The 22,657-nt window shown below is 45.2% G+C and overlaps 1 protein-coding gene across 1 annotated transcript in view; it reads right to left on the reverse strand.

Moving 5' to 3' along the window:
* Positions 1-22,657, reverse strand: part of LOC138259858 (CLOCK-interacting pacemaker-like) — a 286,988-nt gene that overhangs the window by 148,212 nt on the left and 116,119 nt on the right. The window contains exon 2 of the mRNA XM_069207791.1: positions 1,720-1,938. Within this exon, the coding sequence (XP_069063892.1) occupies positions 1,720-1,921 (202 nt within the window). The 5' untranslated portion in view covers positions 1,922-1,938. The remainder of the gene's footprint in view (positions 1-1,719; positions 1,939-22,657) is intronic.

Below are 22,657 nucleotides of genomic sequence, written 5' to 3' on the forward strand. Positions count from 1 at the left end.
GTATTTGAGTTTTGTGTTCATAAACATTTCAACCCCTTCTTAAATTATTTGGTTTACTTTACTCCTTTAAATCAAGGATTGCTCCAAGTTTAAATCACACCTGCTTCCAGCAGTTTATTTTTGAGGAAGGGTTTTAGGTACTGTGAAGTTTGGACTATTTGTGATCATGGCTCCACATCCACCGATTTGTGAGGCTTTGTACCAAGGGCTGCTGAAAAACGAGAACCGAAATAGCACAAGCTTGATAAGCTGTACAACCTTGTGCGGCACCTCTGTCCCACTGACTGAATACAGAAAATACAGGCCACAGTTAACTCGAGAGTCCGAGCATCCGCTGAGGAATCCCAAATCGTTCTTCGAAGGATAACACTGGCTAGAGAATTCCACGTTTATCTGAAATGTTGTGCCTTACTGTGAAAGTGCTATAGTTATGTGTATGGTAGTATCTCAGCCGCAAATAGAAACACTCTGGTGTGCTTTCTTTTCATTTTTTTTTTTCTACTTTTTTTTTTTTTTTTTTACAAAAGTATTTTCATTGCATTTAGTCACAAGCAAAGACATATGTTGGGACCATATATCAAATGAGATCCCAGAAAGTTACAGGATAGCCTCCTCCGATATTAAAAGGCAACCCTAATAAAGAAACTGTGTGCAACATATTCCCTCAAATTTCATTATAGAAGAGTCTCCAAAGCGTAACCTTGAGCTTTTTTATTCTTTAGATCTGCTCCATATTCTGCCGATGTAGTTCCATTATGTGACCCGCAGGGCTCCACCACAACCAGCAACCACTCCCTCAAGACGAGAGTCATACTGGACCGCTATGCAGCTGCTGAGCACGCAACTATTCACCACCTCTCAAGTGCAGCCTTCTGATGTCTGAAACACCAGCCTGAGAGAGGTCCTAATAGGTCTGCAGGGCCTGGTGCTGGCGTAAAGATCAGCACATCCACAACATCAACATCACCATGTTCAGGAAGTTTCTCACTCTTCTTTGCTGGCATCCACTGACTGGTCTTAGTCACGATGGTGTGGGGCACACTCAGCAGAGTCTGGCCCCTTGGACCTCCAGTGTTGATTGTGAAAGTCAGCTGGCATTTTCTTTGCCCCCTGATCACCGGTAACCTGAGCACCCCTGTGAGAGTCTCAGGGCCTCAAGTTTCAAGCAGTAAGAGAAAAAGAGAAACAACTACTTTCTTATTTTAACTGTAATACTTTAATATTTGCAAAAGAACCTCTTATTTTACAAAAGGGTTAGCTATAACTGAACCTCAACTAAATTGAGTGCAACTGTAACACACATTACATGAAAGAAGAGGAAGAGAAGGTGGTGGTACCAAAGTCAGGCTTCCATTATATGCTATTGCAAATTTTCGAGACAAAAAGTTCATGTCCAAGCGCAAGGGCAGGGGCTGCTCGGAGTTGCTTGTTTCCTGTATAAAGTCGAAGTCCTTCTCTTCGAGTATACATACTTATTTTATACTAACTTTTTATGTTCATAATACTAATGTTCTTTGAACTATACCAACGACATCCTCCGTAAAAGGTCTGGCAAAAATTAAACCCAAGCACCTCAAACATGTTGGAGTTCATGGAATGCTGGTTGAAAACAAGTAAAGCCAGTATTAAATCTAAACCTACATACTGGGAAAATAACAGGGTGCGAAAGGGAGAGAAAGGTGCAAGTGGACAGAGTAAGAAACAGCATCAGGTACTTACCAGAGAATCCAGAATCTTTTTCAGAGTAAATGAAAGTCTGGCTTGGTCTCTGGTTCCTCCGGTCATCAGGCATCTTTTCTGTGATCCCCTCAGAATCGTCCTTAGAAGGGACGTAGTTCATGTGAGGTAAAGTGCTTGCTGCCTCAATGCCCTCCCTGGAGGGCTGAGGAACAACTCTTTGTGAAGGAGCTTCCGGCACCATTTTGAAGGATTTTTAACCTTTAAAGAAGAAGAGAGGTGCTGGTCAATGACACGTAAAAAATAGCAGGAGGAACATGAGTATATACATTGAAGATTGGTTACAGAGGTCATAAATTCCTGCAACTAACAGAAATATCGAATAGAAGGTTAAATAATGGTCTGCAGTACCAGACTGCAGAGTGATTGTTCACTGACTGTTCAGACTATAGTTTGGTACTACAACAATTGCAAAGTAAGAAAAATCGTGGAATTTTGTAATCTCTCAGATGGGCATGACCTTCACAACCAAGTCAATATTTACCAGAACAGAAGTGAAGAAAATAATGAATGATATAATATGAAAGACTTAAACAAATCTTTACACCATCGATTGATAAAACTACTCTGTGACAATAGGAATTTAACAGATCTTTGTGGGACACCAGGACTACAGAAAAACAGTTAATCTTTCTAACTAAAATCCAGGTACAGTAAAAAATGTAAGATGAGCGGGCTGAGGGATTGGATAAGGATGGCACAAATAGTTCTTTCACTCAGGACGAGACCAAACGCAAGGAGGTGGCAAACCAATTTAGTGTGGTGGTGGGTAGGACGTGGCGGATTGGAGGGCAGGCTGAGGAGGGAGGAGTGCATGGCGAGGAAAGGGGAGAAAGAAAAGTGGCCGAATTTCAATGCTTAGAAACTAGGTAAAGCATTAGAATGAAAAAATGAAAATCCTAACATCAATTGTGTAAAGAACTAAAAGATAAATACATACCGTGTTAAAAGGGAATTTAAAGCAAATTCTGCATACAGTTTCCGTCTTCAAGATGCCCATTTGACTAAATTATATGTGGCAAAAGCATTCTGCTTAATGGATTTTAGGAGCTACCTTTGTTCTTTAATGCCACCCTGGGATTGCAATGACATTGTTTAGTAATTACTGGAAAATAAGATAAAAATAGATTCAGAATGAAGAAGGGCTCTAGCACAGGTTCAAACAGGGGATATGTAGGAAGGTAGCCTCTTTCTAGCCTTGTTACCCTCACCTTTGGCCTGTCTGTGAGAATATTTTAGGGTGTTTTTACTGTCTCACTGGGATCCAGGTAACTAGGACCCCGGTGCTCATAGTTGTGGCCTGAGTGTGTGTTCCCTGTGTAGTGCCTAACTGTGTCACTGAGGCTCTGCTAATCAGAGCCTCAGTGCTTATGCTCTCTCTGGCTTTAAAATTGTCACTGCAGGTTAGTGACCATTTTTACCAATTCTGATTGGAACCCTGGAACACCCTTAAAAATCCCTAGTATATTGTACCTAGGTACCCAGGGTATTGGGGAGATCCCTATGGGCTGCAGCATTTCTTTTGCCACCCATAGGGAGCTTAGACAATTCTTGCACAGGACTGCCACTGCAGCCTGAGTGAAATAACGTCCATGCTATTTCACAGCCATTTTACACTGCACTTAAGTAACTTATAAGTCACCTATATGTCTAACCCTCACTTGGTGAAGGTTAGGTGCAAAGTTACTAAATGTGAGGGCACCCTGGCACTAGCCAAGGTGCCCCCACATAGTTCATTGCAATTTCCCCGAACTTTGTGAGTGTGGGGACACCATTACACGCATGCACTACATATAGGTCAATACCTATATGTAGCTTCACAATGGTAGCTCCGAATATGGCCATGTAACATGTCTAAGATCATGGAATTGTCCCGCCATGCCAAATCTGGTATTGGGGTGCCAATTCCATGCATCCCCGGGGCTCCAGCATGGACCCCGGGTACTGCCAAACCAGCTCTCTGGGGTTTTCACTGCAGCGACTCCTGCTGCCAACCCACAGACAGGCTTCTGCCCTCCTGAGGTCTGGGCAGCCCAGTCCCAGGAAGGCAGAACAAAGGATTGCCTCTGAGAGAGGGGGTTACACCCTCTGCCTTTGGAAATAGGTGTTAAGGGCTGGGGAGGAGTAGCCTACCCCAGCCTCTGGAAATGCTTTGAAGGGCATAGATGGTGCCCTCATTGCATAAGCCAGTCTACACCATTTCAGGGATCCCCAGCCCCTGCTCTGGCACGAAACTGAACAAAGGAAAGGGGAGTGACCACTCCCCTGTCCATCACCACCCCAGGGGTGGTGCCAAGAGTTCCTCCAGTGTGTCCCAGACCTCTGCCATTTTGAATGCAGAGGTGTGAGGGCACAATGGAGGCCTCTGAGTGGCCAGTGCCAGCAGGTGATGTCAGAGACCCCACCTGATAGGTGCTTACCTGACTAGGTGGCCAATCCTCCTCTGAGGGCTATTTAGGGTCTATCCTGTGGGCTTCTCGGAAGATAACGAATGCAAGAGCTCACCAGAGTTCCTCTGCATCTCCCTCTTCGACTTCTGCCAAGGATCAACCGCTGACTGCTCCAGGACGCCTGCGAAACTGCAACAAAGCAAGAAGACTGCCAGGGACATTGTAGCGCCTAATCCTGCCGGCTTTCTCAACTGTTTCCTGGTGGTGCATGCTCTGGGGGCTGTCTGCCTTCACCCTGCACTGGAAGCCAAGAAGAAATCTTCCATGGGTCGATGGAATCTTCCCCCTGCTAACGCAGGCACCAAACTTCTGCTTCACCGGTCCTCTGGGTCTTCTCTCATCTTGACGAGCGTGGTTCCTGGAACACAGGAGCTTGATCCAAGTGACCCCGACAGTCCAGTGGTCCATCTGTCCAAATTTGGTGGAGGTAAGTCCTTGCCTCCCCACACCAGACAGTAATCCTGTGTATTGTGTGAACTGCAGCTGCAAGGGCTTCTGTGCACTTTTGCAAGCAATCCTTCATGCACAGCATAGCCCAGGTCCCCAGCACTCCGTCCTGCATTGCTCAACTCGCTGAGTTGCCCACCGGCTTTGTGGGACCCTCCTTTGTAGTGTTGAGATGACCGCTGTGCTCAGTTTCCTTGAACCCGTGTTCAAGTGCTTCTGCAGGTGGTTCCTGCTTCTGCATGGGCCCTCTGTGTTGCTGAGCACCCCCTCTGTCTCCTCCTCCAAGGGGCAACCTCCTGGTCCTTCCTGGCCCAGGCAGCACACATTTTCTTCAACTGCGACCTTTGCAGCTAGCAAGGCTTGTTTGCAGTCTTTCTGCGTGGAAACAACTCTGCGTCCTCCAGCACGACATGGGACATCTTCTGTGCAAAGGAGAAGTTCCTGGCATCTTCTGTTGTTGCAGAATCTTCAGCTTCTTCCACCCGGAGGCAGCCATTTTGGATCTTCATCCAGGGTTTAGTGGGCTTCTGCCCCCCCTTGACACTTTCGTGACTCTTGGACTTGGTCCCCTTCCATTACAGGTCCTCAGGTCCAGGAATCCATCTTCAGTGCTTTGCAGTCTGTTGTGGTCTTTGCAGAATCTCCTATCACGACTTAAGTGTGTTTCTGGGGAAGTAGGGTAACTTTACTGCTACTTCTCAGGGTCTTGGGATGGGGTATCTTGGACACCCTTAGTGTTTTCTAACACTCCCAGGGTCCCTCTATACACTACACCAGGCCTGGGGTCCCTAAGTGGTTCGCATTCCACTTTCTTAGTATATGGTTTGTGTTGCCGCTAGGCCTATTGTATTCTACAGAGTTTGCACTACTTTTCTAACTGTTTACTTACCTGTTTTGGTTTGTGTGTATTTTACATATCTCCTAAGGGAGTATATCCTTTGAGATATTTTTGGCACATTGGCACTAAAATAAAGTACCTTTATTTTTAGTAACTCTGAGTATAGTGATTCTTATGATATAGTGCTGTATGATGTAAGTGGTATAGTAGGAGCTTTGCATGTCTCCTAGTTCAGCCTAAGCTGCTCTGCTATAGCTACCTGTATCAGCCTAAGCTGCTAGAACACTACTAATCTACTAATAAGGGATAACTGGACCTGCCACAAGGTGTAAGTACCATCAGGTACCCACTATAAGCCAGGCCAACCTCCTACAGGATAACACTTTTCTATTCGCTGTTTACGTACCCCAAATGTTAATGACCTCAGATTTTTTCAAGAACTTACTAGCAATTTGGGCAACTCTGTTATTCCTATGTGGAGGCTAACTGCTTATTAGATACAAACATTGACAGAACCAACTTTACACACACACACACACACACACACCCAACAGTGTGAGTGGGGTTATGAAAAAGCAAGTACACAAATTCAACAAGTGATTAGACTACTAGTATTAATTGATGCTTGGAAGGAAGGTTGACTATCCAGCGAAAACTAAATATACTTTTCTTTATTCTATCCTTCACAAGCTATACTCTGGAACGGATTTGGTTTTAGTCCCCCAGACAACTGTCAACCAAAGACGATCTACATTTCATCCCATGATACACTTGCATAATGCATCAGTCCAATTTCAATTTAACTGGAGAGAGAATGGGAATACACACCTTAGGTGGACGTATCCAAGATCTTTACTATCAAGAGATAACTTTATTTTGCCCAGGAATCACTGAATAAATGATTTCATTCATATGGGAACAGCTCCACGTGTCCTTGTGTGGGACTCCTTGAAATCTTACATTAGGGGCCTTAAAACAGGATTTTTGATGAGGTTAAAAACAATTTTCAGGGAAGAAGAAAAATGCCAGAAGAATAGGTCTCTTGTTTTCAGTTTCTATTTCTTGTGAATTATGGTGGTTTTGTTTCAGTGTTTGGCAGTGTTTCTGAAACATATAAAAACAGTGATTATCAGTGTTTATATTTTTGGAGCAAAAAAAAAAAACATGACAATTGTGGTTCTTGTTGCTCTTCCAAATAATTCTGCTGTTACTTCCCTTCACCATTTATTTATATTGCCAATTTTTCCTTCTTTCCTTATCTCAAACCCTTTACTGGTACCCTTCTCTTCGATGTTCTCTCTTGGGTTAACATTTTGTCATCTCTTATCTCCCACCCAGATTCATTTCACAGCACTAAAACTCTTCTTTCCAGTGGGCTTCTTACACAACTTGTAAAGGATGTGTCTTTTCAGCAGGCCTCTTGCACATCCTGCAAAGGATGTGCATTGCTGGAAATATGTTGGCATCTAACTAACAATTCCCAGCAGTATATAAAATGTTAATAGATGGGAATCCAATGCACGAACCTCCTGATCCTTTCTTTATTTATATGGCACAGATCAGCTAAATCAACATTTTCCACTAAGGACATGAGGTATATGTTGTGGATGCCTTGGCCATTTTCATGCCCCGAGAGTCCAAGAAAGGATGATCTCAGTCAACATATTACTGTTTGATCTGTGCCTCTTCTTGCTCCCTGTGGCCAAGGGGGAAAATCCAGCCAAGGGATTAATATGCATACTTTGCCCATATTATTTTTTTATACATCAACACATTTCACTGTCACCAAACAGCTGAGGGAGTAAGGAAACTTAAAGTTCTTTAGAAGATATTTGCATGTGTAGGTCATACTATGAATGAAGTCAGACCACTGAGGCATAGGTGAAGAGATAAATGTAGGAAAACCACAAAGGCAAGATCAATGTACTTGCATACATTCTTTCCTTCCCTATTCCTAGGTTTCTTTTAGGAGGCTAACAGATAAATGCAGGAAGACCACAAATGTAATGAAACGAAAAAGTTACTTTCCTTCAGTAACATTCCTTTGGTAACATGCTTTCTGGTTGATACTTTATCTAATCACAGATTCCTCATTTTTAGAATATCCCAAGGCACCCATATGATCAAAACAGGATTGCTCCGCACACCAGTAGGTGACCCTGTGCAGCTCCTGCACTGACTTTGGTCATCCCTAGAAGCAACAATGGAGCTGCATGTTAGAACCTTTCATTTGCATCAATGGCAGCTTTTATCTTAACTCTGTCTACTCCCTCGGACACTGAGCCCAAGAATAAACAGGGATACCACTACGAAGATTTCAATTTGGGACTTTTTTAAATGGAAAAATAGACCATTCCACAGTAAGGGGAGGATGGAGAGAGGTGAGGAATCTGCAGTATCCACCAGAAAAAGAGTTAACCAAAGGTAAGTGAGTTGTTCTTCTAATGGATACTTCTAACAACGCATTCCTCACCCTCAGAATAGATACAAAAGCACTTCCTCCAAGGTGGTAGGTGTGTGGAAGGCCTTTGACCAAAAAGTCCTGACCAAATGGGTGAAGTGTCTGTCACGGCAGACCTGGCTGTCACGGCAGTAATGGTTTGAGAACATGTGTATTGATAACCACATTTTTGCCGACAGATGTCCAGCAGAAGGCACTCCATGTGCTAGCGCAGTGATAGCAGCCTTGGCTGTGGTGGAATGGGCCCCCAATCCCTCCAGAGTCTGCTCTTGGTCAGTACATAGCATAACTTATCTCGGAGGACTATCCACTTTATCAAAGTCTTTTTCTATACTGTCATAACTTCCTTTGCCCCAGAGAAATGTGGTACTGAAAATTCTGGACCCGTGTTATAAACATCATCGTATCACAACGATTTTGGTATCAGCAGACCGAGAATGGTTAGAATAGTATGCACAAGCATTGTATTCATATTCAGGTGACGAAATCACCCGAATATCAGAGTTTCCGTCCTGAAACTCTGAGGTTCCATTTAAAACGACAGCCATTTTGTGATTGCCCTCACATAGGCCAATGACTAATGCTGAAAACGAGTCTGAAGGACACGTACATCTTTACTGACTCCTCTGTGACCTGAGCAAGCTGACTCCACTGCCTGAAGCCAAACCTGTTCGGCCAGTTTCTTTCCCAGTGGCCGAATGAGATTAGTATCAAGGCACAACACATCATAAAACCTTTTCATCACACACAAACCATGCCTAATCTTACACACACCTGTCCCTGTTTCTTTCTTTATGACTTGCTTTACAAGGAGGAGGTGCCCGTTTATATTGGGGGTCCGTCGATATCTGATGAAAGTACTAAGCCTTGCCGAGTAATTGATTGAGGGCTGGACAAACTGGAATATGGGCTTGTCATCATAAACCTGCTATTTCTTTGTAGTGAAAATATGTGAATGGTCAACTGTAAAATAAGGAATGTTTGCCTAAAGCATAATATTTTGTATAAAAGAGAAGGTTAGCTTTGCAAGAGGAGCAGTCTCCTGAGAATATACACTGTGTTGTACTTCTAGGATACCTGTTACTTGCTGCAGCCAATAAACAAGATCTTTGACTTCACCAAGAAGACTCTGTGTTTCTGTAGTCTGAAACAGGAAGGACTCGAAGTCTTAGGGTGTGTTCTCTGGCACCAGTGGGTTCTGAAAAACCCAGTACTTCAGTAACCCACAAAGTGCTGATCGTCCACCCGATGGTCTTTGGTGCAATCGATGTAAAAGCTTTATGTTCTTTTGGGGTCCAGTCAATGGAGTCTCTCCTCCTCCTTTAAGGAGTGAGGCAGAGCAAAGAACATTGGAAAGTGTTGGACTGCTGTAGGAGGCTGGCCTGGCTTGTAGTGGGTACCAGAGGTACTTACACCTTGTGCCAGGTTCAGTTATCCCTTATTAGCGTAGAAGAGGTGTTTCTAGCAGCTTAGGCTGATAGAAGGTAGCTATGGCAAAGCAGCTAAGGCTGAACTAGGAGACATGTAAAGCTCCTACTATACCACCTGTATCATATGCACAATATCATAAGAAAACACAATACACAGAAGTACTAAAAATAAAGGTACTTTATTTTTATGACAGTATGCCAAAAGTATCTCAGTGAGTACCCTCAGTATGAGGATAAGTTATATACACAAGATATATGTACACAAACCAAAATTATGCAGGTAATAGCAAGAAAAGTAATGCAAGCAGTGTAAAATTACAGTAGATTGCAATAGGAGCACATAGATATAGGGGCAACACAAACCATATACTCCAAAAGTGGAATGCGAACCACGAATGGACCCCAAACCTATGTGAGCTTGTAGAGGGTCGCTGGGACTGTAAGAAAACAGTGAGGGTTAGAAAAATAGCACACCCCAAGACCTTGAAAGGTAGGTGTAAAGTGCACCTACCACCCCCAGAGAGCACAGAAGTCGTGATAGGGGGATTCTGCAGGAAGAACAAACACCAGCAATGCAACAACAGTGGATTACTGGACCTGAGTACCTGTAAAACAAGGGGACCATGTCCAAGAGTCCCGACAGTGTCGAGAGTGGGCAGGAGCCCAGGAAATGCCAGCTGAGGGTGCAAGGAAGCTGCCACTGGATGGAAGAAGCTTGGTGTTTCGCAAGAACGAAGAGGACTAGGAACTTCCCCTTTGGAGGATGGATGTCCCACGTCGTGAAGAAGCTTGCAGAGGTGTTCCCATGCAGAAAGACTGCAAACAAGCCTTGCTAGCTGCAAGGGTCACGGTTAGGGTTTTTGGGTGCTGCTGTGGCCCAGGAGGGACCAGGATGTCTCCACTTGGATGAGGAGACAGAGGGGGCGCCCAGCAAGTCAGGGAGCCCTCACAGAAGGCAGCAACCGCAGAAATACCCGGATCAGGCACTTAGAAGAGGAATGAACCGGAGGCCACCCGAAGTCAGAAAAGGGAGTCCCACGACGCCGGAGGACAACTCAGAAGGTTGTGCACTGCAGGTTAGAGTGTCGGGGACCCAGGCTTGGCTGTGCATGAAGGAAATCCTGGTAGGACCCGGAGCAGCTGCAAATCACGTGGTACCCAGCAATGCAGTCTAGCGTGGGGAGGCAAGGACTTACCTCCACCAAACTTGGACTGAAGAGTCACTGGACTGTGGGAGTCACTTGGACAGAGTTGCTGAGTTGGGACCAAGCTCGTCGTGCTGAGAGGGGACCCAGAGGACCGGCGATGCAGTCTTTTGTTGCCTGCGGTTGCAGGGGGAAGGTTCCGTCGACCCACAGGAGATTTCTTCGGAGCTCCTGGTGCAAGAAGGAGGCAGGCTACCCCCAGAGCATGCACCACCAGGAAACAGGCGAGAAAGCCGGCGAGATGAAGCGATACAAGGTTGCAGTCGTCGCCTTTGCTACTTTGTTGCAGTTATGCAGGTGTCCTGAGCAGTCAGCGGTCGATCCTTTGGCAGAAGGTGAAGAGGGAGATACAGAGGAACTCTGGTGAGCTCTTGCATTCGGTATCTGAAGAATTCCCCAAAGCAGAGACCCTAAATAGCCAGGAAAGGAGGTTTGGCTACCTAGGAAGGTGGATTGGCTACTAAGAGAGGTAAGAGCCTATCAGGAGGAGTCTCTGACGTCACCTGCTGGCACTGGCCACTCAGAGCAGTCCAGTGTGCCAGCAACACCTCTGTTTCCAAGATGGCAGAGGTCTGGGGCACACTGGAGGAGCTCTGGGCACCTCCCCTGGGAGGTGCAGGTCAGGGGAGTGGTCACTCCCCTTTCCTTTGTCCAGTTTAGCGCCAGAGCAGGGCTAGGGGATCCCTGAACTGGTGTAGACTGGCTTATGCAGAGATGGGAAGCATCTGTGCCCATCAACGCATTTCCAGAGGCTGGGGAGGCTACTCCTCCCCAGCCATCACACCTATTTCCAAAGGGAGAGGGTGTTACACCCTCTCTCAGAGGAAATCCTTTGTTCTGCCTTCCTGGGCCAGGGCTGCCTGGACCCCAGGGGGGCAGAAACCTGTCTGAGTGGTTGGCAGCAGCAGCAGCTGCAGTGGAGACCCCGGAAAGGTAGTTTGGCAGTACCCGGGTTCTGTGCTAGAGACCCGGGGGATCATGGAATTGTATCCCCAATGCCAGAATGGCATTGGGGTGACAATTCCAAGATCTTAGACATGTTACATGGCCATGTTCGGAGTTATCGTTGTGACGCTATACATAGGTAGTGACCTATGTATAGTGCACGCATGTAATGGTGTCCTCACACTCACAAAGTCCGGGGAATTTGCCCTGAACAATGTGGGGGCGCCTTGGCTAGTGCCAGGGTGCCCACACACTAAGTAACTTTGCACCCAACCTTCACCAGGTGAAGGTTAGACATGTAGGTGACTTATAAGTTACTTACGTGCAGTGGTAAATGGCTGTGAAATAACGTGGACGTTATTTCACTCAGGCTGCACTGGCAGGCCTGTGTAAGAATTGTCACATCTCCCTATGGGTGGCAAAAGAAATGCTGCAGCCCATAGGGATCTACTGGAACCTCAATACCCTGGGTACCTCAGTACCATATACTAGGGAATTATAAGGGTGTTCCAGTATGCCAATGTGAATTGGTAAAATTGGTCACTAGCCTGTTAGTGACAATTTGGAAAGCAGAGAGAGCATAACCACTGAGGTTCTGGTTAGCAGAGCCTCAGTGAGACAGTTAGGCATCACACGGAGAACACATACAAGGCACATACTTATGAGCACTGGGGCCCTGCCTGGCAGGGTCCCAGTGACACATAGACTAAAACAACATATATACAGTGAAATATGGGGGTAACATGCCAGGCAAGATGGTACTTTCCTACAATTACCCAAAGTGTCCAGCAATCACAACATTTGACAACAAGCATTGGCAATGAAAATAGGCCTGGTTTATGAATTAAAGTGTACTGTGTGTCACTGATGGATTAAGGCACTCAATAAGGCACTCAATAAAACATCCTACAGACACTAGGTGACTCATCTTTGGGTGAGTGACTGCATTCATCCATAAACCCTCCGACACAACTGCATTGAAAAGATGCAGAAACTCAACATTATATGCAAGATAAATTAAAAGAATACAAGTAGAAAAAAGAAAACACAGGAGGCATATGCTTGCAATAACGAAACTTAACATAGTAGTGGATATCCATCTTGCAGAGGCATTGTAAATAGTATATCTTCTTTTTAAAGTTCCAGCATAGCAGTCACATTTAGAACCAACGTTCTGGCCATCTTGGAATGCTGAAACAACATTACACTATAGGAACAGCATTAGTAATGGTCTCCTGGCTTAGAGGAAATGGCCACATTGTATGTGGAGCACGGCAATGAAATGAGTGGCAATCGCGTAACGTGTTAACTCTGCCTGAAGGCGGTAACAAACAACAACTGTTGTTAGTTAGAAAAATAACAATCCATTGTGAAATGCCTACTGACACTGACATATGTTTTTCACAATCAATATGTCAGACCTACTGCATTTATCATAACTTTTCATAATAAACAGGTCAGGCCTATGGCATCAGAAATACTTTTTTCCTAGTGAACGAATCAGGCGTATAACTGTCGTGACTGGCTTGCTATCATAACCAACTAAGGCCTCTTCTACCAGCCTTGAGGCTTCCCACCCGGTAATCATCAGACAGAGTCATACAATTACATAGTTAACAAAATTATAATTGGCGACACAAAATAGTATCTCTCTTAAGAAGGCCTAACAAGGATGCTGAAAATCTTATATATCCTTGATTTTCAAAAAAGGTAACCAGCACCAATACCCTTCCCTAATACAGTAATCTGTGAGATTTCATGTAACAAATACCTATCTCTGCTTTAATACAGAGTGAGAACTACCCCTAAATGCCTACTGAGTTTAACATGTTTTTCCCAGCTAATATGTCAGACCTACCGCTTTTATCATAATGCTTCTTTATAAATAAACAAGCATATAACCTTTAGTTCAGGCTTGTCGCCATAACTAACTCAGACCTACTGTGTTAAATTTAAGCCTGCTGATAAGGCACTCATCATATATACTGTAATAAAAATAAACATGTATACAAAGCTCAGTTGCAAAACAATATCAAATCCCTGCTGATAGAGCCTAGTAAGGATGACCATGGTGCAAAGAGTCTATCACCATGGTTTGTTCGCTTGGGGTGTGTGGGGGAGGGGTCACCAACACTAAAACCCTTGCCAACTACAGTAATTTCCAAGATTCATTTAAACAAAATACCTGCCTCCAGGCTTTAGCACGGTGTAATGACAATCCACACTTAAAACCCTATTGCCCTTAACGCGAGGCTTTCACAGTAAGTAAGGCCTACTTGCTTTGTCATAACCTATCATTCTAAGCATAAAATACATAACTTTCCCAAGTAAACCAAGAAGGCTCTAGAATTTTACCAGTGACTTGAAACTACATACAAAACAGGCCTACTGAAATGTGCATAAGAGCAACAATCAGGCATGCATTTATAAAATTAAACATAAGTTGGAAAACAATATATCCACCCGTCTCAATAAGGCCAAACAATAATAATTACAGTAAACTTCTACTTCCAGGGTTTGTCAGAGTAAGTGACCAACACCAAAACCATTGCTTACCAGGGTAATATGTTAGAATACATGTAACCAAATACCTTTCTACAGCCTATAACAATGTGGTAACAATCCAATATTACAGGCAGGAAGGCTTTGCCACACTCTTCACAATATATAGGCCAGCCTACTCTCTTTGTAATAACTTTTCACACTAAATAGGCTGGCCCAATGGTATTCGGCAATGCATTTCCATGCACACCAACCAAGCCCACAGCTGTCATCACTGGCTTGTCATCATAATAAACCCAGGCCTACTCTTCTGAGTGTAACTTTTCCTAGAAGGCAGCTATCAGGTATACAGTCACACAACTGCAAATCAATAGAAATTTCAGTTGGCTAAGTAAAATAACATTCGCTCCTAACACAAGGATTCTCAGATTGCAGATCTCCTATGCTTATGGTTTGTCAGAGGGAGTAACCAACATCAAAACTCTTGCCTACTATGATAATCTATAGGTTGCCATAAATTGAGGCTTTAATTTTGAGTAATAATCATTTAGCCTTAAATGCCTACTGACTTTAACGTATGCTTTTCACAATCAAAATGCCAAATCTACCGCCTTGATCACACTGTTTCATAATAATCAGGGGCGTAGACTTTTTCATTGGCTTGTCACCGTAACAAACTGAGGACTGGTATACTGGGCATAAGCCTTCCACAAGGAAACCATCAGGCACCTACTCATAAAAGTACAAATGTACACTTAATCATAGTTAGTAAAGTAAAATACTATCTCTCCTAAGAGAGATTAATAAGGATTATTGTGCATACAGGGAGTGCAGAATTATTAGGCAAGTTATATTTTTGAGGATTCATTTTATTATTGAACAACAACCATGTTCTCAATGAACCCAAAAAACTCATTAATATCAAAGCTGAATATTTTTGGAAGTAGTTTTTAGTTTGTTTTTAGTTTTAGCTATGTTAGGGGGATATCTGTGTGTGCAGGTGACTATTACTGTGCATAATTATTAGGCAACTTAACAAAAAAAAATATATACCCATTTCAATTATTTATTATTACCAGTGAAACCAATATAACATCTCAACATTCACAAATATACATTTCTGACATTCAAAAACAAAACAAAAACAAATCAGTGACCAATATAGCCACCTTTCTTTGCAAGGACACTCAAAAGCCTGCCATCCATGGATTCTGTCAGTGTTTTGATCTGTTCACCATCAACATTGCGTGCAGCAGCAACCACAGCCTCCCAGACACTGTTCAGAGAGGTGTACTGTTTTCCCTCCTTGTAAATCTCACATTTGATGATGGACCACAGGTTCTCAATGGGGTTCAGATCAGGTGAACAAGGAGGCCATGTCATTAGATTTCCTTCTTTTATACCCTTTCTTGCCAGCCACGCTGTGGAGTACTTGGACGCGTGTGATGGAGCATTGTCCTGCATGAAAATCATGTTTTTCTTGAAGGATGCAGACTTCTTCCTGTACCACTGCTTGAAGAAGGTGTCTTCCAGGAACTGGCAGTAGGACTGGGAGTTGAGCTTGACTCCATCCTCAACCCGAAAAGGCCCCACAAGCTCATCTTTGATGATACCAGCCCAAACCAGTACTCCACCTCCACCTTGCTGGCGTCTGAGTCGGACTGGAGCTCTCTGCCCTTTACCAATCCAGCCACGGGCCCATCCATCTGGCCCATCAAGACCCACTCTCATTTCATCAGTCCATAAAACCTTAGAAAAATCAGTCTTGAGATATTTCTTGGCCCAGTCTTGACGTTTCAGCTTGTGTGTCTTGTTCAGTGGTGGTCGTCTTTCAGCCTTTCTTACCTTGGCCATGTCTCTGAGTATTGCACACCTTGTGCTTTTGGGCACTCCAGTGATGTTGCAGCTCTGAAATATGGCCAAACTGGTGGCAAGTGGCATCGTGGCAGCTGCACGCTTGACTTTTCTCAGTTCATGGGCAGTTATTTTGCGCCTTGGTTTTTCCACACGCTTCTTGCGACCCTGTTGACTATTTTGAATGAAACGCTTGATTGTTCGATGATCACGCTTCAGAAGCTTTGCAATTTTAAGAGTGCTGCATCCCTCTGCAAGATATCTCACTATTTTTGACTTTTCTGAGCCTGTCAAGTCCTTCTTTTGACCCATTTTGCCAAAGGAAAGGAAGTTGCCTAATAATTATGCACACCTGATATAGGGTGTTGATGTCATTAGACCACACCCCTTCTCATTACAGAGATGCACATCACCTAATATGCTTAATTGGTAGTAGGCTTTCGAGCCTATACAGCTTGGAGTAAGACAACATGCATAAAGAGGATGATGTGGTCAAAATACTCATTTGCCTAATAATTCTGCACTCCCTGTATTTTCTATCCTCACAGTCTGTTCGGGTTGATCACCAAGACAAAAAGCCTTGTTTACTATGGTCATTTCTAAAATTCCATGGGACAAAATACCTGCTTACAGGCTTTAGCACAGTACAATAACAATCTATCTTTAAAAGTCCAGTGTCTTTAACATATGCTTTTCATAGTACGTAGGTAAGGCCTGCTGGCTTTGTCAAAAAAGTTACTTAACTTTGGTAGCGTTCTTTCTCGTGGATACTCTATCTAACCGCAAATTTCTAATCCTCCGGATACTCTCTGGCGCCGGACTGGATTTGGAGAATTTTCTCAGCTATCACCTCACTCATTGGTACGCGGCTTCATAAGGCTCTGGGTTGGGTCTGTTCTGCCCAGAAAATAATGTGGGGCCCTTTCATGGCCACCACAACTGCAAGCTGACATCTGTTTCTTTCTGATCTCTGTCTGCGCTGTTCGGTCTGAATCCTTATTGGAATTTAATTAGTATGGATTAGATGAGTCAACTCCACAGAATAAAAACAGTGGGTCAGTGTGAATCTGCGGTTAGAGTATGCACCGGAAACACTTTACAAAAAGAGTAATGTATTCTTCTGGTGTACTCTGCTAACCACGGATTCCTTAATTTGTGACCAGATACAAAAGAAATACCTCCTCAGGTGTTGGGGTTTTGTAATGAGTCAGACCATAAAATCCAGTAGGACAGACTGGGCACAATGCGCCTCCTGTTGGACCTGGTTGCTCATGAAGTAGTATTTTGAGAATGTGTGTACTGATAACCATGTAGCAGGCTGGTAGAAGCCTAAGACTGGCACACTGCATACCAGAACAGTGGTACCAGCCCTCTCTCTGGAGGAAGGCACATGTAGACCTTATGGAGGCTGTTTCTTGGCAAACCTATAGCAGATTTTGATGCACAAGACAATTCATCTAGAGATGGAACATTTCTGTACTGCTTTCCTCTTTTTCACTCCAAAGAAACCCATAGAGTTTATTGCCCAACCAATTTTCCCAGGTGCAATAGATGTAGAGACTCTTAAGATCAAGACTATGGAGCCTCTCTTTGTCTTTGGATGAATGAGGAAAGGAGAAGAAAACTGGCAGAGTGGTAGACTGTTCTATGAGGAAGGGTGTGACAACTTTTGGGGTCCCTTTAGTTCTAAGAATTGCTTACCTGGAAAAAAACAGCTGGACAGACAGAGCTTGTAATTCGCTCATAGAACACAGTGATGTGACTGCTATGAAGAATGCAATCTTCAGTGTCATGAGACTCAAGGAACAGCTCTGCATTGGAACAAACGAGGCACTCATGAGGAAAGTGACAACCAAATTAAGATTCCACTGTGTGTAGGAGGCTGGCCTGGCTTATAGTGGGTACCTTGTGGTACTTACACCTTGTGCCAGGTCCAGTTATCCCTTATTAGTAGATTAGTAGTGTTCTAGCAGCTTAGGCTGATAGAGGTAGCTATAGCAGAGCAGCATAGGCTGAATTAGGAGACATGCAAAGCTCCTACTATACCACTTATATAGCACTATATCATCAGAAACACAATTCTCGGAGTTACTAAAAATAAATATACTTTATTTTAGTGACAATATGCCAAAAGAATCTCAGAGGATATACTACCTTAGGAGGTAAGTAAAAATACACAAAATATACACACAAACCAAAATCACGTAAGTAAAACGCTTACAAAAGTAGTGCAAACACTGTTGAGCACAATAGAATGCAATAGGAGACAATAGGCCTAGGGGCAACACAAAGCATATAATCCAAAAGTGGAATGCGAACTACAAATGTACCCCAGGCCCACAGTAGTGTGTAGAGGATTGCTGGGAGTGTAAGAAAACACTAAGGGTGTCCAAGATACCCCACCCCAAGACCCTGAAAAGTAGGAGTAAAATTACCCTACTACCCCAGAAAGACAGTAAAGTCGAGATAGGGGATTCTGCAAAGACAACAACTGACTGCAAAACATTGAAGACGGATTCCTGGACCTGAGGACCTCCAAAGGTAGGGGACCAAGTCCCAGAGTCACGCAAGTGTCCAGGGGGGGGCAGGAGCCCACTAAACCCTGGATGAAGGTGCAAAAGGGCTGCCTCCGGGTGGAAGAAGCCGAAGATTCTGCAACAAAGGAACGTGCCAGGAACTTCTCCTTTGGTCAGAAGATGTCCCACGGCGTGCTGGAGGATGCAGAGTTGTTTCCACGCAGAAGGACCGCAAACAAGCCTTGCTAGCTGCAAGAGTCACGGTTGAAGATAATGGGTGGTGCCAGGGCCCAGGAAGGACCAGGAGGTCGTCCCTTGGAGAAGGAGACAGGGGGGGCGCTCAGCAACAGAGAGAGGCAATGCAGAAGAAGGCAGCACCCGCAGAAGCACTTGAACAGGCGTTCAAGAAATCTGAGCACAACGGTGTAGGAAAGTACCATCTTGCCTGGCATGTTACCCCCATATTTCACTGTATATATATGTTTTAGTTGTATGTGTCACTGGGACCCTGCCAGCCAGGGCCCCAGTGCTCATAAGTGTGCCCTGTATGTGTTACCTGTGTTATGACTAACTGTCTCACTGAGGCCCTGCTAACCAGAACCTCAGTGGTTATGCTCTCTCATTTCTTTCCAAACTGTCACTAACAGGCTAGTGACCAATTTCACCAATTTACATTGGCCTACTGGAACACCCTTATAATTCCCTAGTATATGGTACTGAGGTACCCAGGGTATTGGGGTTCCAGGAGATCCCTATGGGCTGCAGCATTTCTTGTGCCACTCATAGGGAGCACTGACAATTCTTACACAGGCCTGCCATTGCAGCCTGAGTGAAATAACGTCCACGTTATTTCACAGCCATTTACCACTGCACTTAAGTAACTTATGAATCACCTATATGTCTAACCTTTACCTGGTAAAGGTTGGGTGCTAAGTTACTTAGTGTGTGGGCACCCTGGCATTAGCCAAGGTGCCCCCACATTGTTCAGGGCAAATTCCCCGGACTTTGTGAGTGCGGGGACACCATTACACGCTTGCACTATACATATGTCACGACATATGTATAGCGTCACAATGGTAACTCCGAAAATGGCCATGTAACATGTCTAAGATCATGGAATTGTCACCCCAATGCCATTCTGGCATTGGGGAGACAATTCCATGATCCCCCGAGTCTCTAGCTCAGACCCGGGTACTGCCAAACTACCTTTCCCGGGGTTTCACTGCAGCTGCGGCCAACCCCTCAGACAGGTTTCTGCCCTCCTGGGGTCCAGCCAGGCTTGGCCCAGGAAGGCAGAACAAAGGACTTCCTTAGAGAGAGGGTGTTACCCCCTCTCCCTTTGGAAAAAGGTGTCAGGGCTGGGGAGGAGTAGCCTCCCCCAGCCTCTGGAAATGCTTTCATGGGCACAGATGGTGCCCATTTCTGCATAAGCCAGTCTACACCGGTTCAGGGATCCCCCAGCCCTGCTCTGGCACGAAACTGGACAAAGGAAAGGGGAGTGACCACTCCCCTGACCTGCACCTCCCCTAGGAGGTGCCCAGAGCTCCTCCAGTGTGCTCCAGACCTCTGCCATCTTGGAAACAGAGGTGCTGCTGGCACACTGGACTGCTCTGAGTGGCCAGTGCCAGCAGGTGACGTCAGAGACTCCTTCTGATAGGCTCCTCCAGGTGTTGCTAGCCTATACTCTCTCCTAGGTAGCCAAACCTCCTTTTCTGGCTATTTAGGGTCTCTACTTTGGGGAATTCTTTAGATAACGAATGCAAGAGCTCATCAGAATTCCTCTGCATCTCTCTCTTCACCTTCTGCCAAGGAATCGACCGCTGACTGCTCGGGAAGCCTGCAAAACTGCAACAAAGTAGCAAAGACGACTACTGTGACCTTGTAACGCTGATCCGGCGGCCTTCTCGACTGTTTTCCTGGTGGTGCATGCTGTGGGGGTAGTCTGCCTCCTCTCTGCACTAGAAGCTCCGAAGAAATCTCCCGTCTGTCGACGGAATCTTCCCCCTGCAACCGCAGGCACCAAAAGACTGCATCACCGGTCCTCTGGGTCCCCTCTCAGCACGACGAGCGTGGTCCCTGGAACTCAGCAACTCCGTCCAAGTGACTCCCACAGTCCAGTGACTCTTCAGTCCAAGTTTGGTGGAGGTAAGTCCTTGCCTCCCCACGCTAGACTGCATTGCTGGGTACCGCATGATTTGCAGCTGCTCCGGCTCCTGTGCACTCTTCCAGGATTTCCTTTGTGCACAGCCAAGCCTGGGTCCCCGACACTCTAACCTGCAGTGCAAGACCTCCTGAGTTGTCCTCCGGCGTCGTGGGACCTTCCATTGTGACTTCGGGTGAGCTCCGGTTCACTCTTCTTCGTAGTGCCTGTTCCGGCACTTCTGGGGGTGCTGCTTGCTTCTGAGTGGGCTCTTTGTCTTGCTGGACACCCCCTCTGTCTACTCACGCAATTGGCGACATCCTGGTCCCTCCTGGGCCACAGCAGCATCCAAAAACCCTAACCGCGACCCTTGCAGCTAGCAAGGCTTTTTGGCGGTCTTTCTGCACGGAAACACCTCTGCACGGCTCTTCACGACGTGGGACATCCATCCTCCAAAGGGGAAGTTTCTAGCCCTTGTCGTTCTTGCAGAATCCACAGCTTCTACCATCCGGTGGCAGCTTCTTTGCACCAACAGCTGGCATTTGCTGGGCATCTGCCCACTCCAGACTTGATTGTGACTCTTGGACTTGGTTCCCTTGTTCCACAGGTACTCTCGTCAGGAAATCCATCGTTGTTGCATTGCTGGTGTTGGTCTTCCTTGCAGAATTCCCCTATCACTACTTCTGTGCTCTTTGGGAAACTTAGGTGCACTTTGCACCCACTTTTCAGGGTCTTGGGGTGGGCTATTTTTCTAACCCTCACTGTTTTCTTACAGTCCCAGCGACCCTCTACAAGGTCACATAGGTTTGGGGTCCATTCGTGGTTCGCATTCCACTTCTAGAATATATGGTTTGTGTTGCCCTTAACCCTATGTGCCCCCATTGCATTCTATTGTGACTATACATTGTTTGCACTGTTTTCTATTGCTATTACTGCATATTTTGGTATTGTGTACATATATCTTGTGTATATTTGCTATCCTCATACTGAGGGTACTCACTGAGATACTTTGGCATATTGTCATAAAAATAAAGTACCTTTAGTTTTAGCATATCTGTGTATTGTGTTTTCTTATGATATTGTGCAAGTGACACTAGTGGTACTGTAGGAGCTTCACTCGTCTCCTAGTTCAGCCTAAGCTGCTCTGCTAAGCTACCTTTTCTATCAGCCTAAGCTGCTAGACAACCCTCTACACTAATAAGGGATACCTGGGCCTGGTGCAAGGTGTAAGTACCCCTTGGTACCCACTACAAGCCAGTCCAGCCTCCTACACAAAGGAATTTTGTAAGTCCTGTGAAACCTGTCAAGCCAGTGGCAAAACAGGTGGCACACCAAAGGCACCCCTTATTCCACTGCCTGTGGTTGGGGTTCCCTTTCAAAGGGTAGGGTTCGACATAGTTGCCCCCCTTGACCCTGCTACTGCTTCAGGCAATAGGTTTATCTTGGTGGTAGTGGACCATGCCACCAGATATCCTGAAGCAATTCCTCTAAGGACCACTACAGCTCCTGCAGTGGCAAAGGCCCTCCTGGGAATCTTTTCCAGGGTGGGCTTCCCAAAAGACGTGGTATCAGACAGGGGAAGCAATTTCATGTCTGCTTACTTAAAGGCCATGTGGAAGGAATGTGGTGTGACATACAAGTTCACCACACCCTATCATCCACAAACAAATGGACTGGTTGAGAGGTTTAATAAAACTCTCAAAGAAATGATAATGGGACTCCCTGAAAAACTCCGGAGGAGATGGGATATCCTGTTACCTTGCCTCCTTTTTGCTTACAGGGAGGTACCCCAAAAAGGAGTGGGCTTCAGCCCCTTTGAACTCCTATTTGGACACCCTGTCAGAGGTCCTCTAACACTTGTGAAGGAGGGTTGGGAACAACCTTTAAAAGCTCCTAAGCAAGACGTAGTGGACTATGTACTTGGCCTAAGATCTAGGATGGCTGAGTACATGAAAAAGGCCAGTAAAAACCTTCAAGCCAGCCAAGAGCTCCAAAAGCAATGGCATGACCAGAAGGCTGTTCTGATTCAGTACCAACCAGGGCAGAAAGTGTGGGTCTTGGAGCCTGTGGCCCCAAGAGCACTCCAAGACAAATGGAGTGGTCCCCACATTATTGTTGAAAAAAAGGGAGAA

The sequence above is a fragment of the Pleurodeles waltl genome, chromosome 9, assembly GCF_031143425.1.
Source record: "Pleurodeles waltl isolate 20211129_DDA chromosome 9, aPleWal1.hap1.20221129, whole genome shotgun sequence".
NCBI lineage: Eukaryota > Metazoa > Chordata > Amphibia > Caudata > Salamandridae > Pleurodeles > Pleurodeles waltl.